The sequence below is a fragment of the Zootoca vivipara genome, chromosome 15 (assembly GCF_963506605.1).
Source record: "Zootoca vivipara chromosome 15, rZooViv1.1, whole genome shotgun sequence".
Taxonomy (NCBI): domain Eukaryota; kingdom Metazoa; phylum Chordata; class Lepidosauria; order Squamata; family Lacertidae; genus Zootoca; species Zootoca vivipara.
The window spans coordinates 30198345-30218319 of NC_083290.1; the positions used below are offsets into that span (position 1 = coordinate 30198345).

Sequence of the window (19975 nt, forward strand, 5' to 3'; positions counted from 1 at the left end):
CTGCTGCCTGCTGGATTACCACATTGGGATGCCTAAATTGATACTCTTGACCCTTCTCGCCCTCCCTGCCCAATCGCTGGGGCAGTTGCTGCGAAAGAGGAAGGGGTGCGCGCGCAAGGGTCCAATAGCCAGTCGGGGGAGCTACTCTACTATCTCTCTTGCGCGGGGTAGTGTTGCTTTAACTGGGAATATGAAATGCACTTGGCTCCTCCGGGACCAAATTGAGGGGGCAGGCAATAAATCATTTGAAGAGCAGGGAATTCTCCCCCCACCCCCGCGCGAAGGTCCCCTACCAGCCTTCTCCTGCTCAGCAGGTTTTGGGGAGGGAGCCCTTGAAATGGGCATTTGCTCCAGGAGGCACCCCGTGCATAGATTGGGCTGGAGGACAAGAAGACGTCCCTCTGGAGCGGGTGGCTGAGAAGTTGACTTCGGCCGTGTGGGATGCAAAGGGTTAAGTGCAGTCAAGTCACAACAATCCCTAGATAGTCCACTTGGAGGACTGAGGAGGAGGATATGACTAAGCGTAGTTTCCTCTTCCTTCACATGCAAATGAGTTGAGGAAGTGGCAGATAAATCCTGAAGGAAACAGCCATTTTCCCTCTCTTGGACCAGACCTCTTGGACTACACACATCTTAGTGAGTCTCTCCCTCAAGGCCTCCAGCCTAGAGAGAGAGATGAGATGGAGTCTCACTTCTTATAAGTGAACTTCACAATGTATATATTACCTTTTAACTAAGCAAGTCTACCTCTTGAGTGTGCTGTACCTCGAGATGCTTGTAAGTAAACATCTTTTATACTTTTAAGAGCATTGTGTTGTGTCTTTTCTTTTAAGAGGGAAAAAGGGGAAATACCAGGAAAATACACTTTATTTTAGTGGCTTAAATCAAGCCTGCGCAAACGTTCTTCTGCTGTGTATTTTGCAAAAGGGGAATGTTTTACTCTGCTAAAGTTTTGTGCTTGCTAGCGCAAGCGGGGATAGGATATATTAAACAATATCTCCTCATCCACATTCCTGAACATTCCCACATAGGGTTATTGCGGCCCAGAGTTGCGTATTTTGTGTATTTTTGAAGGATTGATTTGGATTGTGATTTTGAACTCTGTAGGATTTTTCCAGTTAGGATTTCCTGGTTGAGCACATGGTCTCTTTGTTCTGCAGTGTGCTTGGGGGATTAACTACCCCTCCCCTCCCTCAGAGTTTACAGCACTGAGAAAGCTCAGAGGTAGTGAAGATATTTTTGAGATTTTGAATTTGATTTTTGAAAGATTTTTGAATTTTGGAAATTTTTGAAGTTTTAAGATGGCAAGCTCCAGTTTTGATAGTGAGGCAAGACCAAGTTTTATGCTGCTGGATGACAATAATTTTGTGCAGTGGAAGCAGCGCGTTTTAGTTTATCTTGCTGCTAGGCGTGTTCTGCAGGCCATTAAGGAAGAAAAGCCTACAGGAACCGATGCAGAAGCTTTAGCTAAGATAGAAGCTTGGAGTATTAAAAATGATGAAGCCAAGCACATAATTTTGAGCAGTTTGAGGAATGAGCATCTATCAATGATAAATTTTGAAGATGATGCATCTAAGATCCTAGAGGACATTGAACGCATTTATGCACAATCTACAGAGAGTTCCTATAGATACTTGTTGGATAAGTTACTCAAGTTGAAGATGAATTCTAGAGAAGAGTTTACAGAGCATTTTAAGAATTTTTCTGAGATTGTTCAAAGAATTGCCCTTACTCCCAGAGCCTTTGATGATGTGACTAAAGTAACGTTTATGCTTGCATCATTGGGACCTACGTTTGCTCCATTTAAAAGTATAATGGATCACACAAAGGATTTAACTTTTAATGAGCTTATCAACCATTTAAGAGAGGAATGCAGAGATAGCCTTGATTCTCAAGAAAGGAATCCAAGGAGGAAGGATAGCAGCTATGCATCCAAGCATTTTGGAAAGTCCAGACAGACATCTAGAGAAATAATTTGTTTTAAATGCAATGGGAAAAACCACATAGCAAGGAACTGCAAGAGTCAAAATGGGGATAAAGTTGAATCCCACCCCTCAAAACCACAAGGTGTTAAGAAGGGGAGTCATGAGCAAACCATGTTGATGCAGGAGAGGAGTTTAGCTGTCCAGGATTGTGAAAATAAGCGCAATAAGTGGATTCTTGACAGTGGAGCGAGTTCTCATTTCTGTTATGAAAAGGAGTATTTTAATGAGATTAATGGGGATGAAACCTCTGAAATTGAGATTGCTGATGGCAACATTGTAAAGGCAATTGGTTCAGGAACTGTGAATTTGAAATTCAACGTAGATCATGAAACAATTAATACTAAGATAACTGAAGTTAAGTTTGCACCAAAGCTTAATTGCAACTTACTCAGCGTGTCCAGTTTGGACAGGAAAGGTTTTAAAATTACATTTGAAAAAGGACAATGTATTGTGACTAAGCATGATGAAGTTTATGTTCAAGGCACACTAAAGGATGGTGTATATGAGCTTAATGTTTCAGAGAACCAGCAGAACCAGTCTGCAAAGGTGGCGCAACCAAGTCAAAAGGACGAAGGAAGTCTGGAACTCTGGCACAAGAGACTTGGACACAGAGACACCAACGTTATTCTGGAACTACAGAAAGGTGATCTTGTGAGAGGTCTGCAGGTAAAGCAAAGCAACACAAATACACCAACATCAAAATGTATAACTTGTGTTAGTGAGAAAGCAACTAAACCTTCTTTCCCACGTTGTGCAGAGAAGAGAAGCACTAAAGTATTGGACATTGTCCATACAGATCTATGTGGACCAATGAATGTGTCTTCTCTAGGAGGTAATAAATATATTTTGATATTTTTGGACGATTTCTCGAGATTCTGCGTAGCCTACTTTATCAAGGAGAAGAGTGAGACAGTGGAATTGTTCAGGGACTATCTTAACATGGTCAAGAACAAGTTCCAGCGAGCCCCTTCCATTTTAATGTCCGATAATGGTGGGGAATTTTGTTCACATGAGATGCAGGCCGTCATGGCTAGAGAAGGCATATCACACGTGACCACAGTTGCCTACACACCCCAACAAAACTCAATTGCAGAGAGGAAATTTAGATCCATTTTGGAAATGACAAGGTGCATGCTAAAGGAAGCTAACTTGTCACACAGGCTGTGGGGTGAAGCGGCTCGTTGCTCAGTCTATCTTCAGAACAGACTGCCCACAAAAGGCGCAGAGCGCACACCATTTGAACTTTGGCATGGAAAAGCCCCAAATTTGTCACATATACGTGTATTTGGAAGTTTGTGCTACTATCATGTGCCCAAGGAGCACAGACACAAACTTGATTCCAGAGCGAAGGCAGGGATCCTAGTTGGGTACGCTTCTGGAGGAAAAGGATATAGAGTCTTGGATCCGCAAACTGGCAAGACAAGTTCGCAGCATGTAATTTACTTCGATGAGCAAGGCAAAGTTGATACAAAGGACACTGCCATTGATTGTTCCAAGGAGCCACAGGATGAGGAATTTGTGATTTTTCCTTTTGAACCAATACAAAGTACTAATCCAACTTCTAGTGTCGTAGCACCCCCTATAGGTGACACCCGAGAAGACGTGGAGGTCCAGGCCCCTGGCAGCACCAGAGACGAAGATGATGACGAGCAGCTGTATGGGGATATGCCACTGCTGGAGGAGGATGAGGAAGCTGATGCGGTCGAAAGACCAGAGGTCAGACGCTCATCCAGAACCAACAGAGGTGTTCCACCATTACGGCTGTCCTACCTTACAAGGTCGGCGTCTCCACAGGAACCTTCCAAATGGGAAGAGATAGAGAGGATGCCACCAGATGAAGCCAGTCTCTGGAGGAAAGCTGCTCAGGAGGAGATAGATGCACTTCATCGGAACAGGACCTGGACACTCACAGAACTACCTCCTGGTAAGGAAGCAATTGGAAGTAAATGGGTGTTCAAGGTTAAAAAGGGTTCAGAAGGGGAGGTGCAACGCTACAAAGCTAGGCTTGTGGCACAAGGTTTTTCCCAGAAGTATGGAGAGGATTACGATCAAGTGTTTGCACCGACAGTTCGATACAGCAGTGTCAGACTACTTTTAAGTATTGCAGCATCTAAGCAAATGTCAGTTTACCATATTGACATTGCGACAGCCTTTCTTCACGGCGAAATTTCTGAGCAGATTTATATGAAGCAGCCCAAAGGTTTCATTAAACCAAATGAGGCACATCTAGTGTGCAAGCTGCAGAAAGGACTTTATGGTTTGAAGCAAGCAGCGAGGGCTTGGAACCAGAAACTCCATGAGATGCTGGTGCAGCTTGGGTACAAGCAAGGGACTGCTGATAAGTGCTTGTACACCAAACAAAGGAATGGACAGTTTTCGTACATTTTAGCCTTTGTTGACGACCTTTTAATTTCTACGTCAAATGAGAAAGACTATAAAGACATAGTCAAACACCTCAACAGGGAAGTAGAGGTCAAGGAACTTGGAAAAGTGAAATACTACTTGGGAATTCAAGTTGAGAGAGAAGAGGATGGATCGTTCTTACTCAGCCAAAGGCAAAAGATAACTGAACTGATTGAAAGCATGCAGATGCAGGACGCACACCCAGTTGCGACACCGATGGCCACAGACTTCTTGAAGAATCAACAAGGTTCGAAGTTGCTGCCAAACAACACGCAATACAGGTCAGCGGTCGGCAAACTTTTGTATTTGGTTACCACATGCAGACCTGACCTGGCAAGTGCAGTGGGGATCCTAAGTAGGAAAGTAAGTTGTCCCACTGAGCATGATTGGGCTGGAGTTAAGAGGGTTGTTCGTTATCTAAAGGGAACCATGGACTGTAAATTAAAACTGCCAGCTGTCAGAGACCCTAAACTGCTTGGGTACACTGATGCGGATTGGGCTGGGGACAATAAGGATTATAAATCCACAAGTGGCTATGTTTTTATGTATGGGGACGGAGCTATTGCATGGGGCAGCTATAAACAGAAATGTGTAGCTTTATCGTCCACAGAATCTGAGTACATTGCGGCTTCGGAAGCTTGCAGAGAGATCCCCTGGCTGGATCAGCTCCTGAAGGACTTTGGCGTGCCAAGAACGGGACCTGTCAGCTTGATGGAGGACAATCAGAGCAGTATGAAGCTGACACAAAGTGAAAAGTTCCTTGCACGCACCAAACACATTGGGGTCAGGTACCACTACATACGCCAGGTGATCGAGGATAGACTTGTTGAAATGTGTTACTGCAACACTGACCAGATGACTGCAGATGTCCTAACAAAGCCCCTGCCAAGAGAGAAGTTCCAGGATCTTCGTGGCAAGCTGGGACTCTTGGGTGGTTGATTAAAGTTATTTATGTATGTTTTTGTGTATGTTGTGAATTGCCTGAGAAGGGGTTTGTGGGATGCAAAGGGTTAAGTGCAGTCAAGTCACAACAATCCCTAGATAGTCCACTTGGAGGACTGAGGAGGAGGATATGACTAAGCGTAGTTTCCTCTTCCTTCACATGCAAATGAGTTGAGGAAGTGGCAGATAAATCCTGAAGGAAACAGCCATTTTCCCTCTCTTGGACCAGACCTCTTGGACTACACACATCTTAGTGAGTCTCTCCCTCAAGGCCTCCAGCCTAGAGAGAGAGATGAGATGGAGTCTCACTTCTTATAAGTGAACTTCACAATGTATATATTACCTTTTAACTAAGCAAGTCTACCTCTTGAGTGTGCTGTACCTCGAGATGCTTGTAAGTAAACATCTTTTATACTTTTAAGAGCATTGTGTTGTGTCTTTTCTTTTAAGAGGGAAAAAGGGGAAATACCAGGAAAATACACTTTATTTTAGTGGCTTAAATCAAGCCTGCGCAAACGTTCTTCTGCTGTGTATTTTGCAAAAGGGGAATGTTTTACTCTGCTAAAGTTTTGTGCTTGCTAGCGCAAGCGGGGATAGGATATATTAAACAATATCTCCTCATCCACATTCCTGAACATTCCCACAGGCCGCCAGGCTCTGCTCTTTGGGAAATGGCAGCAGCCCAAGAACGTAGCAACAGTGGCAACTGCTTTCTCCGGGTCCAGGTCCAGCCAGCTCTGATGGGAAGATGCTCTCCAGGTCTTTAGACAGGTGCCTTTCCTCAGCCCTACCTGGAGGTGCTGCTGTGGGTTGAATCTGGGACCTTCTGCGTCCAAATGCGGTGCTTTGCCCCTCAGCTATGACCCTTCCCTGACCAGAACACGGGGAGGGCAGGCAGGGGGTGTCGAGATTAATTCTCCGCTCTCCCCCAGCCCGCCGCCCCCGCGGAAGCTGGGAGCATCTCTCATTCCCGGCACATAAGGGTTTCCTGCCCTCCCACTTCCTTTGCTGAGATTCGCCAACCACAGAAATGATGTGTCCCCCCGTTTTTTAACCGCGGCTGCAGGGGAAGCACCAAACCCTTCAGCCGGCCATCTTTGAGCCCTCGCCATAAAGCTTCCAGAACATGATGTATGCCTCCGAGTCCAAACCCCGCATTTGACCCTCCCCTCCCCTCCACCCAAGCCAAGCCAAGCCGAGCCAAGCAGCGCACCGCCCGGCCCCCTCCCCCTCTCCCCACTAGGCCCGGAGGATGAGCCGAGAAACCCCCCGGCCCCCGAAGACGCCCGCCCTGGCGCTCCTCATCCTCTGCCTCGCGCTGGGTAAGTGGTTTCTGGGGTCCCGGCATGGGGAGCTGAGGCAGGAGGGGAGCAGCGGGGAGGGGTCTGCAGCGTCTGCTGCTGCAATCTGGCGAGGGCCGCTGCGGACCTGCCCGGCTCCACAGCCCCACTGACAGCTGCGCCCCAGGGAGGAGGAGCGGGAGGCGCCGCTTTGCCTAGGCTCCAGGGCGAGCGGGGAGCGTCTTTGGGGGGCGCCTTCGGGGTGGGCCCTTTCCTGGCCAGCGCCCCTCAGTGCATTTGCTGGTAGAACCGGCCAGAGCCGGTGCCCCGCCAGAGCTACACAATTTTTGGCCGGATCAGTCGCCAGAAACGGAGAATATCAATGCCGAGGAAAACGCTCCGGGCCTGGATCTTTGGAAAGTGGCTGCGGGGGGCGGCGGCTGAGGGCAGTGTGCGTGTGGTCACTCTCTCACACACACAGCTGTGCCGGGGTTGCCAGATGCTGCTCCGCCTCCTATCCTAGGGACCAGAGTTGCTCCCTCCCGCGCCTGCTTAAGTCCTCCCAAAATGAGGCACAGATTCTTTCCTCGCTTGGACTGTGGGGTGTGGCGAGGGGGGGGACTCCGGGCGACTGCGCAGGAAGAGAGCCCCCTCTTGATTCAGCAGGGACCAACCACTGCCTCCCACCCCCTAGGATACTGCGCCGGCGCCCACTCCCCAGCATTCATAGATAGGGGCTTCTCTCAGAAACCTTGTGGGAGCCTTCGAGGGTTTCCTGGCCATCGCTGGCGATTCCCTGCAGTAGCTCCTCCTGCTCACACCTTCCAAAGGGACTCTCTAAAGGCCGACTTAGCCGCCAGTGGTTCCCTGCTGCCAGGCGCGACCTTTCTACAGCAGTCCGTGATCACCAGTTCCATGTGGGAGAGGAGAGACGAGGAGGCTGCGCCAAACCTGGACATGGGCCTTCGCTACTCCCAGCCCCGTCTTACTCGGCCCCCTCCGTTACAAGGCTTGTGTCCCGTTGGCCGAGCACACAGCCCTCTCTGCCTCTCCAAACAGGAGCGCAAAGGGCCTGCAAAAAGCGCGCAGGCGACCGTTTTGGAAAGGATGAGGGGGCGAAAGACCAGGCTTTCTGCGGCTGGGCTTGTGGGGAAAAGGGGGCGCAGCCAAGGCGCTGCTCTAGGTAGCCAGCTCGGCGAGGAACCCCCTGATCTCTTCTGCAAATCCCAGCTGAACTAAGGGCGCACCGGCTTCCCCTCAGGGCTCCCGGGGTACGGCGAGGGGGAGGTGCGTGTTGAATGTGTTCCAGTTTGCAGTAGCATCTGACGAGCCAGGAACTGCCTCAGCAATTGCTGCATTCAAGGCACTGCAGAGGCTGCAGCTTCTGCAGCACTCAGGGCTCCTCGGAACAGCTAGGAGACCGGTTTGCCAGGCGTCAGCAAAAGGGACTGACAGAAACAAGCTGACCTTGGACTGCCTGCTGCCTCAGGCGTCTCCTTAAAGCCCCAGGGCTGCCACCCAGCTTCAGCAGCGACCGGGAAGAATGACACCCATACCCGTGTGGGGCAGCAGGAACCCCTCTGCTCCTGAGCATGCGCCCAGTGTGGAGGGTCCGGCACGCACGCTACCATGATTATCCCCTCGGGGGTGACTCAGGTGGGGTCTTAGGGCCACGCGGAAGGAGCTTCGGTTCGGAGCAGTGGTGCAGCCTGGGAATGTCAGACCCCAGACATGGTGGCAGGTATTGCTAGTTCAGTCCTGAAACAGGTAATCCATACATCTCCCCGTCCGTCCCCCCCAGCCGCCCTTTCGTCCTCTGCAGTTCCTTCTACGTTCCTGATCTGTTAAAGCCAAAACAAAAAGAATATAGTGTGCTAGGCTAGCCCTGATCAGAAACTAAACAATTCTAATTGTTTAAACTCGCCTTGAGCCCCCGCGTGGCTGATCCATAAAGAAGGTGAGGGTGAGGGGAGACCCTTTTGGGACTCTGCTCTGCCTTCAAAGCCAGGGGGACCTGGGAGGAATTGCTGAGATGAGCGCGAAGAAACAGAGAGGGAGAAAGGAAGCGGCGGAGTTGTTGGCAGGCTTCCTGCCATCCGTAGCCGGACGGAACAGCGACAGACGCAGGAGCTCAGCGCCCGTCCTTCCGTAGCCAAAGCCTCGCCAGCAACGCGCGCAAGAGAGGGAGCGCTCTGCCATCAGGCTGGCGGGCAAGTTTTCAGATGCCCCCTCCCCCCAAAAAACTCGTTTAGAAAAAAAGAATAATCCCAAACAACTGGGCCAGAATACTGGCGGGAGGGGGACGAAAAACAAGGGGGCAGAGGAGGTCTGAAAAAGGCATGTGCGCTGCATGCAGAAGGCCCCAGGAGCAACCCCGGTGGGCATCTCCAGGTAGGGCCAGGAGGAGACACCCCTGCCTCAAATCCTCTAGAGCTGCTGTTGCCAGTCAGTGTTGACAATACTGGCCTATATGGACCAATGGTCTGACTTGGTATAAATGCAGCTTCTTATGTTCCTAATGGAGTGCTCAGGAAAGGGACAGGACTGCCTGGCGCCTTGAGTAGGAGCTGTCCACACTGCAACCAGAAGTCACCCGTCCCACTTCTCTGGCCATCATAGAATTGTCGAGTTGGAAGGGACCCTAAGGGTAATCTAGTCCAACCCCCTGCAATGCAGGAATCTTTTGCCCAAAGTGGGGCTCTAACCCACATCCCTGAGGTGCAGAGTTTTATGTTCTACTGACTGGGCTATCCCATTAGGCTTGTTCTATAAAATTCTCCAGCTACGTTTTTCTGGTACAGTTGGGATCCTGTTCTAACTTGATCACTTAATATTGAACTATCTTGAGCACTTTCCCCTTTGGAAAGAAAGAAACAAACCAACTCCCAGAGGGTCCTTTTTCAGCAGCCCGCCTTCCTCCCCTCCCCCAAAAGGGGGGGGGGTTGCCGACCCAACGTTGCTGCCCTTCATGTGTAATGGGTGGGTGGGGTGCTAGAGCAAGCGAGGCTGGATCTGCACTGATCTGTATAAATGCTATTAAATAAAGGCTATTAGAAAAAAAGGCTATTAGAAAAAAAACAGTACTGTATAACTCTCAATGCAATTTCCCATGGCCAACTGATTGCTGCTCTGCAGCACCCTCTGGTGTCACATTTTTATAACACATTTTAAAGGTTATAACTGACCAGGGTAGATTCGCCTCTCCTGCCTTACCCTGTTCCCTTCTTCCGGCAGTGCCAAGCAGCCTGGGCATGGAGGTCATGGCGCCTTTGACCCTCAGTGCCCTGAATGGCTCCTCCATCCGCCTCACCTGCACCTTCAACTCCTGCTACCGGGTGGAGAAGAAGCAGTTCTCCCTCAACTGGACCTACCAGGAATGCGACAATTGCACCGAAGAGATGGTGAGTCTGCAGCCCGCAGCTGAGCTGGGCCGGTCGCTTCCTTGAAGCATGCTGCGGTGCAGAGACAGATTTAGGGGAGTGCAAAACTGGGTCACCTGCACTGGGTGCCCAGCTGAGAGGGCGCTGCAACAACAACCTAGCAGCAGAGCCTGTACTTTGGAAGCGCTTTCAACCCGTCCCCCAAATGTTGTTCCTGTGAATGTATGTGTGTGGTGGAGGGAGCGGGTTGTAGCACTTATTCCACGTGAAGCTGCCAAGCATCTACTGTGGCCTAAGTTTCTCGTGCCACAATAAATGTGCAAGTCTATAAGGTTCCAGAACTCTGCTCGTTGTGTTTGCTGTAACAGATGAGCTCTGCTGCCCCTTTTAAGCCACAATCAAGCAGAATGTACTTGTGCATGTGCTCAGAGGCACCCGTTTTATTGCAACCACATGTTCCAGGGATAGTCTTTGCTACTGAAACCTGTTTTATTTTAATTTTTTTTATTTTTTATTTTTTATTTTTTTAATGGTTTAAAAATTTTTATTTCAGAATTTTTAAAATTACATATTAAAGGAACAAGAAAAAAAAATAAATACAGAGAAAAAAAAAACCAACAAAAAATCACAAAATGAAAAAGGAAAAAAAAAAAAAAGGGGGGGATTCAATGCTCCCTCCTTCACGAGTTTACATAAATCATAACTTGTTATAATCATGCATACAGAGCCAATACTTCCACACATATAAAATAATCAAATCATAATCAAATCAAATCATAATAACCAAGGATATATATATGTATGTATATATATATACTAAATCAAAATTCCAAACATTCACCACCTAATTCATACAGCAATTATTAAACATAATTTATAAGGCATAAACACAAAACGAAAAAAGTAATAACAAAAAATACCTGCAAAAATAATAATACAAAAGATAAAAATGCAAAAAAAAGAAAAAAAAAATAAAAATAATGAAAAAAAGAAAAGAAAGAAGAAAAATGTAGAAGTACTTCCGATTGTCTGTCCACTGTTATCTTACAGTATACTCTTCCTCTTACTTGTTACATTCCCACTTTCCTTTCCGGCTAATTCCGGATGGTTTTCCCTTACTTTAACCTAACATATATTATCTCTTTGTACGGATCTTAATTTAAACATATCACCAATTCGGAATTTAATCCCTCTTTTATTAAATAATCATCTAATAATTTCCACTCGCTTTGGATTTTTTGTTTCGGGGTATTTCTTATATACGCTGTCATCTTTGCTAAATTCATATACTCTATTACTTTGTTTTGCCACTCACAAACCGTCGGTGTCTCCTCTCTTTTCCATTTCTGTGCTATAAGGGTCCTTGCTGCTACCACCGCATATAATAAAATATTCCTTCTATCCTTGGGTATGTCTTTGGGAACCATACTCAGTAAGAACAGCTCTGGGGATTTCCCAAATGTACACTTTAACATCCTCTTTAACTTCTCATAGATTATGTTCCAGAACCCTTGTATTTTTTTACACTGCCACCAACAATGCATGTACGTTCCAATTTGTTCGTGGCATTTCCAACACTTATTTGAGCCTTCTTTATATATCTTCCTTAATTTCTCTGGTGTCAGGTGCCACCTATATACCATCTTCATTGTGTTTTCCTTAATTGCTGTGCAAGCTGTAAATCTCATACTTTCTAGCCACAAATTCTCCCATTTTATACACTCAATAGTCCTACCGAAATCTTGTGCCCATTTTACCATAACATCTTTAACTAATTCGTCCTTTAGATTCCACTCCAACAAAAATTTATATATTGCTGCCAATTGTTTCCCCTCATTTTCAATTAACAATTCTTGTAATTTTGATTTATTTTTCTGAAAACCGACTTCCCTATGCTTCTTAAATAAGCTTTGTATTTGAGTATATTGTAACCAGCTTGCACAGCAATTTTTCACCTCTTCATATGGTGTCAATGTGTACTGCTTGTCTACCTCCTTTATCAGGTCCTGGTACGTTAGCCACTTTTCCTTATTTCTTCCTCCCCCCCCCAGGGCCGTTATTTCAAAGGGTGATGCCCACCACGGTGTCTTTGGTTCTAATAATTTCCTAAATTCCAACCATATCCTGAATATCGAATTTTTGATTACGTGGTCGGTAAATTCCTTATATATCTTTTCATTTTCTTGCAGAAGGTATGCGTGCCACCCAAGAGAATTTCTAAATCCCTCCAGATCTAAAATTTCCCTATTGTCTAACACAATCCATTCTTTTAAGCAGCACAAATTTGCCGCTGCATAATATAATTTTAAATATAATTATAATTTTAAATCCGGTACACCCCAACCTCCCCTCTCCTTGCTATCCGTTAATAATTTAAACTGTATTCTAGGTTTTTTTTTTAAAGGGTGTGTGATACATAGGAGCCTAACTCCTAGGGGCCAAGGGGTCTTCGCCCCCCCAATAAAATACTTGAGGGCTCCCCCCAATCAAAGTTAATGGGTATTGCTATTCAAATGGTGTGTGTGTGGATCCCTTCATGTGATTGATTATGTGGGACGGGGCTTTCCTGGGTGGGTACCCCCAATACAAGATGGCTCCCCTGGTGTGATATATCACCCAGACATACCGGTAGTTCATAAACGGTCTGTCGCAGCTCTCCAGAGCCTCCTGCATGGACTGCGGCAATCTCTGCTCCTTAACCCCCCACCCCACCCTGTCTCCAGTTTCTACAGTTTAGGTTGAAGATTGTTCCTATGGAGCAGACCCGCTTTGGGGATCGCGTGGAGTTCACCGGGAACCCCATCAAGAATGATGTCTCCTTCACCCTCCACAACGTGCAGCTGGATGACAAAGGGACCTACCACTGCTATGTCATGAACCCCCCTGACCGGCAGAAGGGACACGGCAAGATCAGCCTGATAGTGATCACCGAAGGTCAGTCAGCCTTTGGGAGGCCTGCCGTCTAGGGTCTCCCCCTCACCTTAGGACCCACCCCACAACAACACGCTTTTCTTACCTGCTATGCTGCAGCACCCTAGAAAGGCCTTTCCCACCCTAGAAGCCCACTTTCCTGCAGAGTCTGGGCGGGGACTCCCCTGTTCCCGTGCTCCCCTAGCCCCTCTCTCCAAGCCCCCTGGGGTGGGATCAGGCCCTTCCTCAGCCCTGTCCCCCGCTAGTCCCAGCTGTGTCTCCTCCGCAGAACCTCCCGAGCGGGACTCGACGGTGGCCGTGATCGTGGGAGCCACGGTGGGAGGGTTCCTGGCCGTGGTCATCCTGGTGCTGGTGGCTGTCAAGTGCGTGCGGCGCAAGAAGCAGCAGAGGTTGAACACGGATGACCAGAAGACGGAGGAGGAGGGCAAGACGGATGGCGAGGGCAACCCCGACGAAGGCACCAAGTAGACCGGCACCCGGCGGCCCGGGATGGTCCCCTGCTGCACTCTGCCCCTCCGCCCTCCCGCATCCATGAGCTTCCTCTAAAGACTCTCCACTGGTGTCAGAAGTGTCCCCACTTAAGCCTCTCCATTGAGACCTTGCACGCATAGCTGGGCAGGGTGCTGCAGAGCAGATCTTCCTCATGCCCTTCCGGGGCTAAAAAGTTGGGGGTTGCAAAGGGGCGAGTGCGATTTGGGGGATTTGGGGGTGAGCGTGAGGACTTGCCTCCCAACTTGCCACAGGGAAGGTCTTGACCCATTCCTCCTGCCCCTGCTGTTGGTCTTCTCTGCTCAGCGCCTCCAAGGATGGTGGAAAGGCTTCTTCCTGGCCCGCCCCCACCCACCAGGTCACCAGGGGTGCCCCCGCAGGAAACTCCGCCTGTTGGAGGGGATCTTTTCCCTTCCTGAGGGGGTGTGTGTTTGTGTGTGTTGCTGCTGAAGGGGAGCATTGGCCTCAGGAAGAGAAGGGGGGTGGGGGAAGAGAGGTTCCCCCTTCCGATGCAGAAACTGCCACTTATCGTCTTCCTTCTACAGAAGCCACAAGCACAACCCACTACTGCCAAACGCAACTCACTGCCAGTGGGGCGGGAGGGGGAGGTCGAAAGGACGGCACACTCTGCATTCCCTCCCAGTATCAGCATTTCCAAGCTCATGAGCCAGCTATTCCCTGATCCCCATCCAAACTCACACAACCCCCAGCATAATTGGGGGGAGGGTCTTTCTGGAAATAGGTTTTTTTGGGGTGGTGGTGGCGGGAGACTCCTTGTTTATTTCCTGAGAGCATGCTGCCTGTGCCCCACGCCCCGTGCCATGCTTTTTCTTCTTGGGTGGGCGGCTATGCTTTCCGCTGGGAGGAGCGTTCCTGAAGGGCCCTGGCAGAGGAGAGGTGTAGATCCTAATGGAGGGGCAAGATCCTGGGCTTGTCTGCCTTGTTTTCCCCACTCCATGCTCTGGCTTTCCTTTCGGTAGAGTGCACTTACCTGGCCGTGCCCGTCAGCCTCTTACTGTAAACTTCGCCAGGGCTCTAGGGGAGGCAGAGCTGGATCAGGTCCTTCGGTGCTTGCTGCGTCCTTGGGTCAGAAGCAGGCAATTCCTGGGCGTCTCTTCCTCTGTCACAGCTGGGCCCCGTGCATGACCCTGCCGTCCTTCAAGGGGTTCTTGCTTTTCTTTCGCTGTCGCACCTGGGGACAAAAAGGCAGGGCAGTGAATGCGGGGAGGAGGCGCCCCCTAAGTCCTCTTGCTTCTCCCATCCTTCTCGCATCTGGTCGGGCCAAGAAGGCTCTGCTCCATTCCTTGCTGCCTTGCTGCGATTGGCTCGTTCTCTGCTAAGCAGGCCACAAGGTGGTGCTCTCACCTCCCCTGACAATGGAGTCAGTTTTTTGATTGATTTTTTTTTGGGGGGGTCACCACTTGTGGGAATGTTTAGAAAGGTAGGAGAGGATATATTGTTTTGATATTATTTCTCCTGGCTCACGCTATTGAGCAAACAGCAGAGCGCATTCCCTTGCAGCTTATAGTGAAGCAGTTGATCTCGCTGGAGTTTTTAAATTAAGCTATCCAGTCTGGCTTGTCCCTGGTAAATTTCCCCTTTATTTCCCCTCTTAAAATAAGAATAACGCAACATAGTCTTCTTGAAAAATAACAGGTTTTTCTCATGTTCAGTTCACAGCAGTAATCTGAAGGCAGGCTTTATCTTGTGGCCACAGTTACTGTACATTTGTGGAGAAAATAAGTCTGAGTTGGGTGGTCTCAGACTTTCTACTTGTGGCCTCCATCCTCTGTAAGGATGGGCCATGTGCTGCTGGCTAAGAGCCAGGAGCAGTAGGAATACAGAAGTGAAGATCCAAAAAAAGGGAAAAGGGAAGATGGTTGCATGGCTAGCCCTTTTACATGGTCAGCTAGGGTCACACCCATGTACCTGGTCACCCACAGGGGGAGGAGGCTCCAAAGCAGGTATGACAGGAAGCCCTCCCTGTCTGGAGCCACTTCCCCCCGTGTGTCCCTTCTAGGCAACAGGAAAATGTTGTACTTGCTGCTCTATCAATACATCCCACACTACTAACATCTCCTCTGGAGAAGGGAGTCGTTTTTTCCCGTAACAGGGTGATGGTTATTCTCCCCGGAGTCCCACGACTGAAACGCGGGTGGAGGAGAGTGCAGGGCAAGCCGGCCAAGGGCACCTCGTCGGCTGGTTCCAGGGTCTGGAGCTGCCTTTGGTTCTTGCTTGACTTTCCCCGGACCCGTCGCTCGATATTTGCCCCCCCCCCCAGGGGAGACGCAGATGTCTCTTGTTCTCGCCACCCGGCAGCTCGACGGCGCCCCCTGCCGCCACTTTCCTGTTCTTTAGTGTTTTGCCAAATGTTGCCGTTTAGTTCTCAACCAAAGCCACAGTATGGAATGTTTTATTGCTCTTTTCGTGCGTATGCAGGAAAACAAATATACAGATATGCATACCTATACACATGTACATATTCAGGAAACGATTTCGTTGACCATACTTTGCACATTGGCTGTTTGTATTTTCGCTGTGCTGCTGCTGCTATGTTTGGGAGTAAGCATTTTTTTTCTGCCTGGGTCTGTCTCGGGGAATCAAAGTCCAGGGAAATAAAACAGGGAGCGCCGCTCAGAACAGGCGTAGCTCCGCCTCTTTCCCGGGACAGCGGGGCAGCGGGGAGACCTCAGCTTCACGAGCATAGACCGGGCAACTCTGCGGGGTCCTGTTGTAGGATCCGAGGATCCTGAAGCCCGCCTAGTCCGCCTCACCCCAACACAAAGCCTAGTGCAGGGCTTACATCCAGAGCATATTAAATAATAAAGATTACCGTGCCTCTAGACATGTGCAGAGTACCTTTCCTTTGCAACTGAATAATCATCGGCTGCCCTAAATGGTTTTCTTACTGTGGTGCCTGAAGGTTCATTCCGCAGCCCATCCTTGTCGGGACTAGCCGGACTGCCTTTCTATTGTCCGTCTCCTCCTCTTGAGCCAAAGCGGAGGATGGTCTGCGTCTTGGCGTCGGATCAAGCGGAACACCTGGCGAAGAGCAAGCTTCTTCTCTGTGGACTCAGGGAAGTGGGCGAAAAGAGAGCGCGCTGGGGGCGTGGCAAGCACCGGGTGGCAGACATCTGCTCTCAGCCGGGGAAGCGGTTTTGCGTCTTGAGCGGCCGCTTGCAAAGTTCTTAAGGACAGGCAGTGGCTACCTGGGATGGGGATGGGGCATAGCTGCCAAGTTATCCCTTTTTTTAAGGGATTTCCCCTTATGCTGAATAGGCTTCCTCGCGAGAAAAGGGAAAACTTGGCAGCTATGGGATGGGGAGGGCGAGGCGGGGCGGCGGGAACATTATTCCCTCAAATCCCTTCAGTCAAAGGACACACACACACACACACACACACACACACACACACACGGCCAATGCCTGACTTCAGCTGAGGTAGTTTGTAGTTTAGTACTTCTGAAATTATTAGACAACACCGGTGGATACTGTGCATAGGGGAGGGAACACAATTTTAACTTTTTAAGCACCAAAGGTGGAGGAGTAAATGAGAAAGGAATCATGCTAACCTGACCGCTGGCTCCCTTCTATCTATGACAACCGCGTGTGTTCCATTGAGCGCCGCACAAGCTAACCACTGGGCAACGCAGCCCGTGGGTGGAGTGGCCAAGCCATCCCTATCCGTGCCAGGGAGCTGCCGCCAGCTTCCAATCCCCTCAGCGAGCTCGCTTTCCCAGCCACTTTCCCGAACGTGGGGATGAAGGCGACGCGAGCCAGAGAGTTGCTCGCGAGTCTGCTGTTCTCGAGAGGGCGCCCAGCAGCGAAAAGCGCCAGGTTCTACAGTCCTGCTCCTGCTGGCGGCTTATCTCGCAGTTCCCGAGTCCTGGACCTGGCCTGGCCAACAATTCCCGAGTGAGGGCGAGACCCCCGCGGAAGACGGGGCGTCAGCGCGCTGTTCCGCGATCTCGCTGGCCTCCGACGGGGTGGTCCTGGACGGACGCCGCACTTTCCGCCCCGGGACGCAGAGTGGGGCCAAAGCCGGCTGGCTGGACAGCACCCTCTATCGCCCGCCGCCGCCCAGGTTTGGCTCGGCTGTGGCATAGTCGGCTTCTTCCCTTCCGCCCGCTCCGTCGGTGAGCGTTTCCCGCTTCTTTGCCCGGAGTTTGCAGAGTCACCATCTGTCTTTGGCCAGTTTCTCTGGGAAAAGACAACTCGGGGCCGCTGCAGGGCCCTAGCGCAGCAACTCTGAAGGTGCAGCAACTCTGAAGGTGCAGCAACTCTGAAGGTGCAGGCGCAGGTTGGCCTACACTACAGCTTCCTTGTCCGGGACCTTTTCTGCCATATCAGCACTTGGGCGGGCGGCGGGGGGGGGGGGGGAGAGAGAAGAGGCGACAACCCATCCAGCCTACCGAGGGATGGCAACTGCCACGGCTCTCAACGCGCAGAACAAAAACTGCTAACTGGCCTTGAATTCACCCTCAGCTGTTCAGTGGAGAGAGTGACCCAGCCTTTACCATCAGATAAGTGCCTTCCTCCGCCCCGCCTGCACTTGAAAGGGCCCGAAGTGCTGCCTCCTGCACCCCCCCCCCCGCACCAGTACGACCACCTACCGGTAGGTGGGAGGTGGGCAGGTCTTTCCCTAGAGCGTGGTGCTGGTAACACCAAGGTCGCAAGTTCGATTCCCATATGCGACAGCTGCATATTCCTGCATTGCAAGGACCTTCAGGGTCATAGCTGCCAAGTTATCCCTTTTTTAAAGGGATTTCCCCTTATGCTGAATAGGCTTCCTCGCAAGAAAAGGGAAAACTTGGCAGCTATGTTCAGGGTTACTTCCAACTTTCCAATTCTATGAAGGCCTGTCTTCTTGCTGAGGTAACTTTCGGCCCTTGCTTTCCTAATTCATAAGCATAGGTGTGTGAAAGGAGAAGGGGCCCTTCTCCTTTCACACACCTATGCTTATGAATTAGGAAAGCTGTTTCCCATTATACCTACCGGTAGGTGGTGAAAGGTACTCTGCACATGGTCAGAGGCATTTCATTACCTGGGTCTTAGCCATGGCACTCAAAGAAGTCTGCTGTGGTGGGGCCTTGAATCAAATTTAAGCCCATCTCTTTGTGGCAGAAACAATTCATATCCCCCCCTATTATGGGGTAGGAAGCGATTCTGTTTTTAAGAGGTCAATGAAGGGCTTTTATTGGGGTGTGTGTGAAAAAAGAACTTTGGACATTTAAAGCATCTTGAAGCTATTGTTTTGGAGCTTGGCAATGCAGTGTGTGCCTGAACCCCACCCCCCACTCCAAGCTCTATATTGCTGATAGGGTGGGGAATTGGGGGGAGCTGTTTCTTCTGTATGGCTAGGGCATTCCATCTTCTGATTCAAAGCATCTGTTTGCAGAGAAAGGCCTCCCTGCCGAGGAGATCTGAGCCCCAGCAGTTTACCCCAGTGAGCCCAGGGTGGAGCTGGGACTTGAACCCCCCCCCCCAGTGGGGGCATTTCTGGCTAGCCCATGACCATCATTGGTCTGCAGTGGCTCCCTGTCTGTGGAATGCTCTCCCCAGGGAAGTTCACCTGGCACCTTCATTATACATCTTTAGGCACCAGGCAAAAATGTTCCTTTTTAACCAGGCCTTTGGGTGACCCCATTTACATACTATGCCCTTTTAAAATGTTTATTTTGTGGGGGGCGGGATATTGGGTTGTTTTTATTTTTATTAGGTATTTTATGTTTTTATATCTTGATTTTATTCTGTGAACTGCCCTGAGAACCCTGGGTATAGAGCGGTATATAAATTCTAATTCTAATTCTAATTCTAATTCTAATAATAATAATAATAATAATAATAATAATAGTTTCTTTGAGGCAAGGTAAGATCATGCAACCCATTTTCAATTACACCTGCAGGATAATTTGTGCTGGTCATACACGACCCTGCTTTCAGTATTGCCCTAATATAAGAATTTAGCTAATACTGGGAATGTTAAGCACTGTTGCAATAAAGTTTAGGATCACAAGCTCAGTCTGCCCATGGCATGTAGCTCGCTGGGGATAAGCCTTTAACATGACAACAGGTGTGGATGTCCTATATATCAAAGAAGGTGCTCAGGTCTGTGATTGCCACAGGTGGCAGGGAGGGGTATGAGGTGGCAGGAAATGTTTTTTTTTTGTAGGAGTTTGGGTTTTTCTGCAAGGTGTTCTGGGAAGTACAGGAACCAAGGGCAGACCTCCACAAGTTGCTGGCAGACCAGAAGTCCATCTTGGTGCTGGTTGGAGGAGGCTGCGCTGAAAGACCAGAGCCATGCCTGACTGCTGCTTTAAGTCCCAAGCTTGCTGAAGCTATGAGAGGCGCAATGAGAGACACTTGGGATATACCCGGTAATGTTCTGCAGCCCCTCCATGGAAGACTTTAGGTATACATAAAGGTAAAGGGTAAAGGTAAAGGGACCCCTGACCATTAGGTCCAGTTGTGACCGACTCTGGGGTTGCGCGCTCATCTCGCATTATTGGCCGAGGGAGCCGGCGTACAGCTTCCAGGTCATGTGGCCAGCATGACAAAGCCGCTTC

At 49.5% G+C, this 19975-nt stretch overlaps 1 protein-coding gene across 1 annotated transcript; it reads left to right on the top strand.

Moving 5' to 3' along the window:
* Positions 1–6366: 6366 nt before the first annotated feature.
* SCN2B (sodium voltage-gated channel beta subunit 2) lies at positions 6367–16701 on the top strand. Its single transcript, XM_035139344.2, has 4 exons — positions 6367–6652; positions 9845–10011; positions 12714–12924; positions 13190–16701. Exons 1-4 carry the CDS (start codon positions 6583–6585, stop codon positions 13387–13389), a joined length of 648 nt encoding a protein of 215 aa, XP_034995235.1. The 5' UTR covers positions 6367–6582; the 3' UTR covers positions 13390–16701.
* Positions 16702–19975: the final 3274 nt, after the last annotated feature.

Coding starts and splice junctions, on each gene's coding strand:
- SCN2B (XM_035139344.2), top strand. CDS start 6,583: ATGAGCCGAGAAACCCCCCGGCCCCCGAAGACGCCCGCCCTGGCGCTC. Junction 6,653..9,844: donor CATCCTCTGCCTCGCGCTGG/GTAAGTGGTTTC, acceptor TTCTTCCGGCAG/TGCCAAGCAGCCTGGGCATG. Junction 12,925..13,189: donor CCTGATAGTGATCACCGAAG/GTCAGTCAGCCT, acceptor TCTCCTCCGCAG/AACCTCCCGAGCGGGACTCG.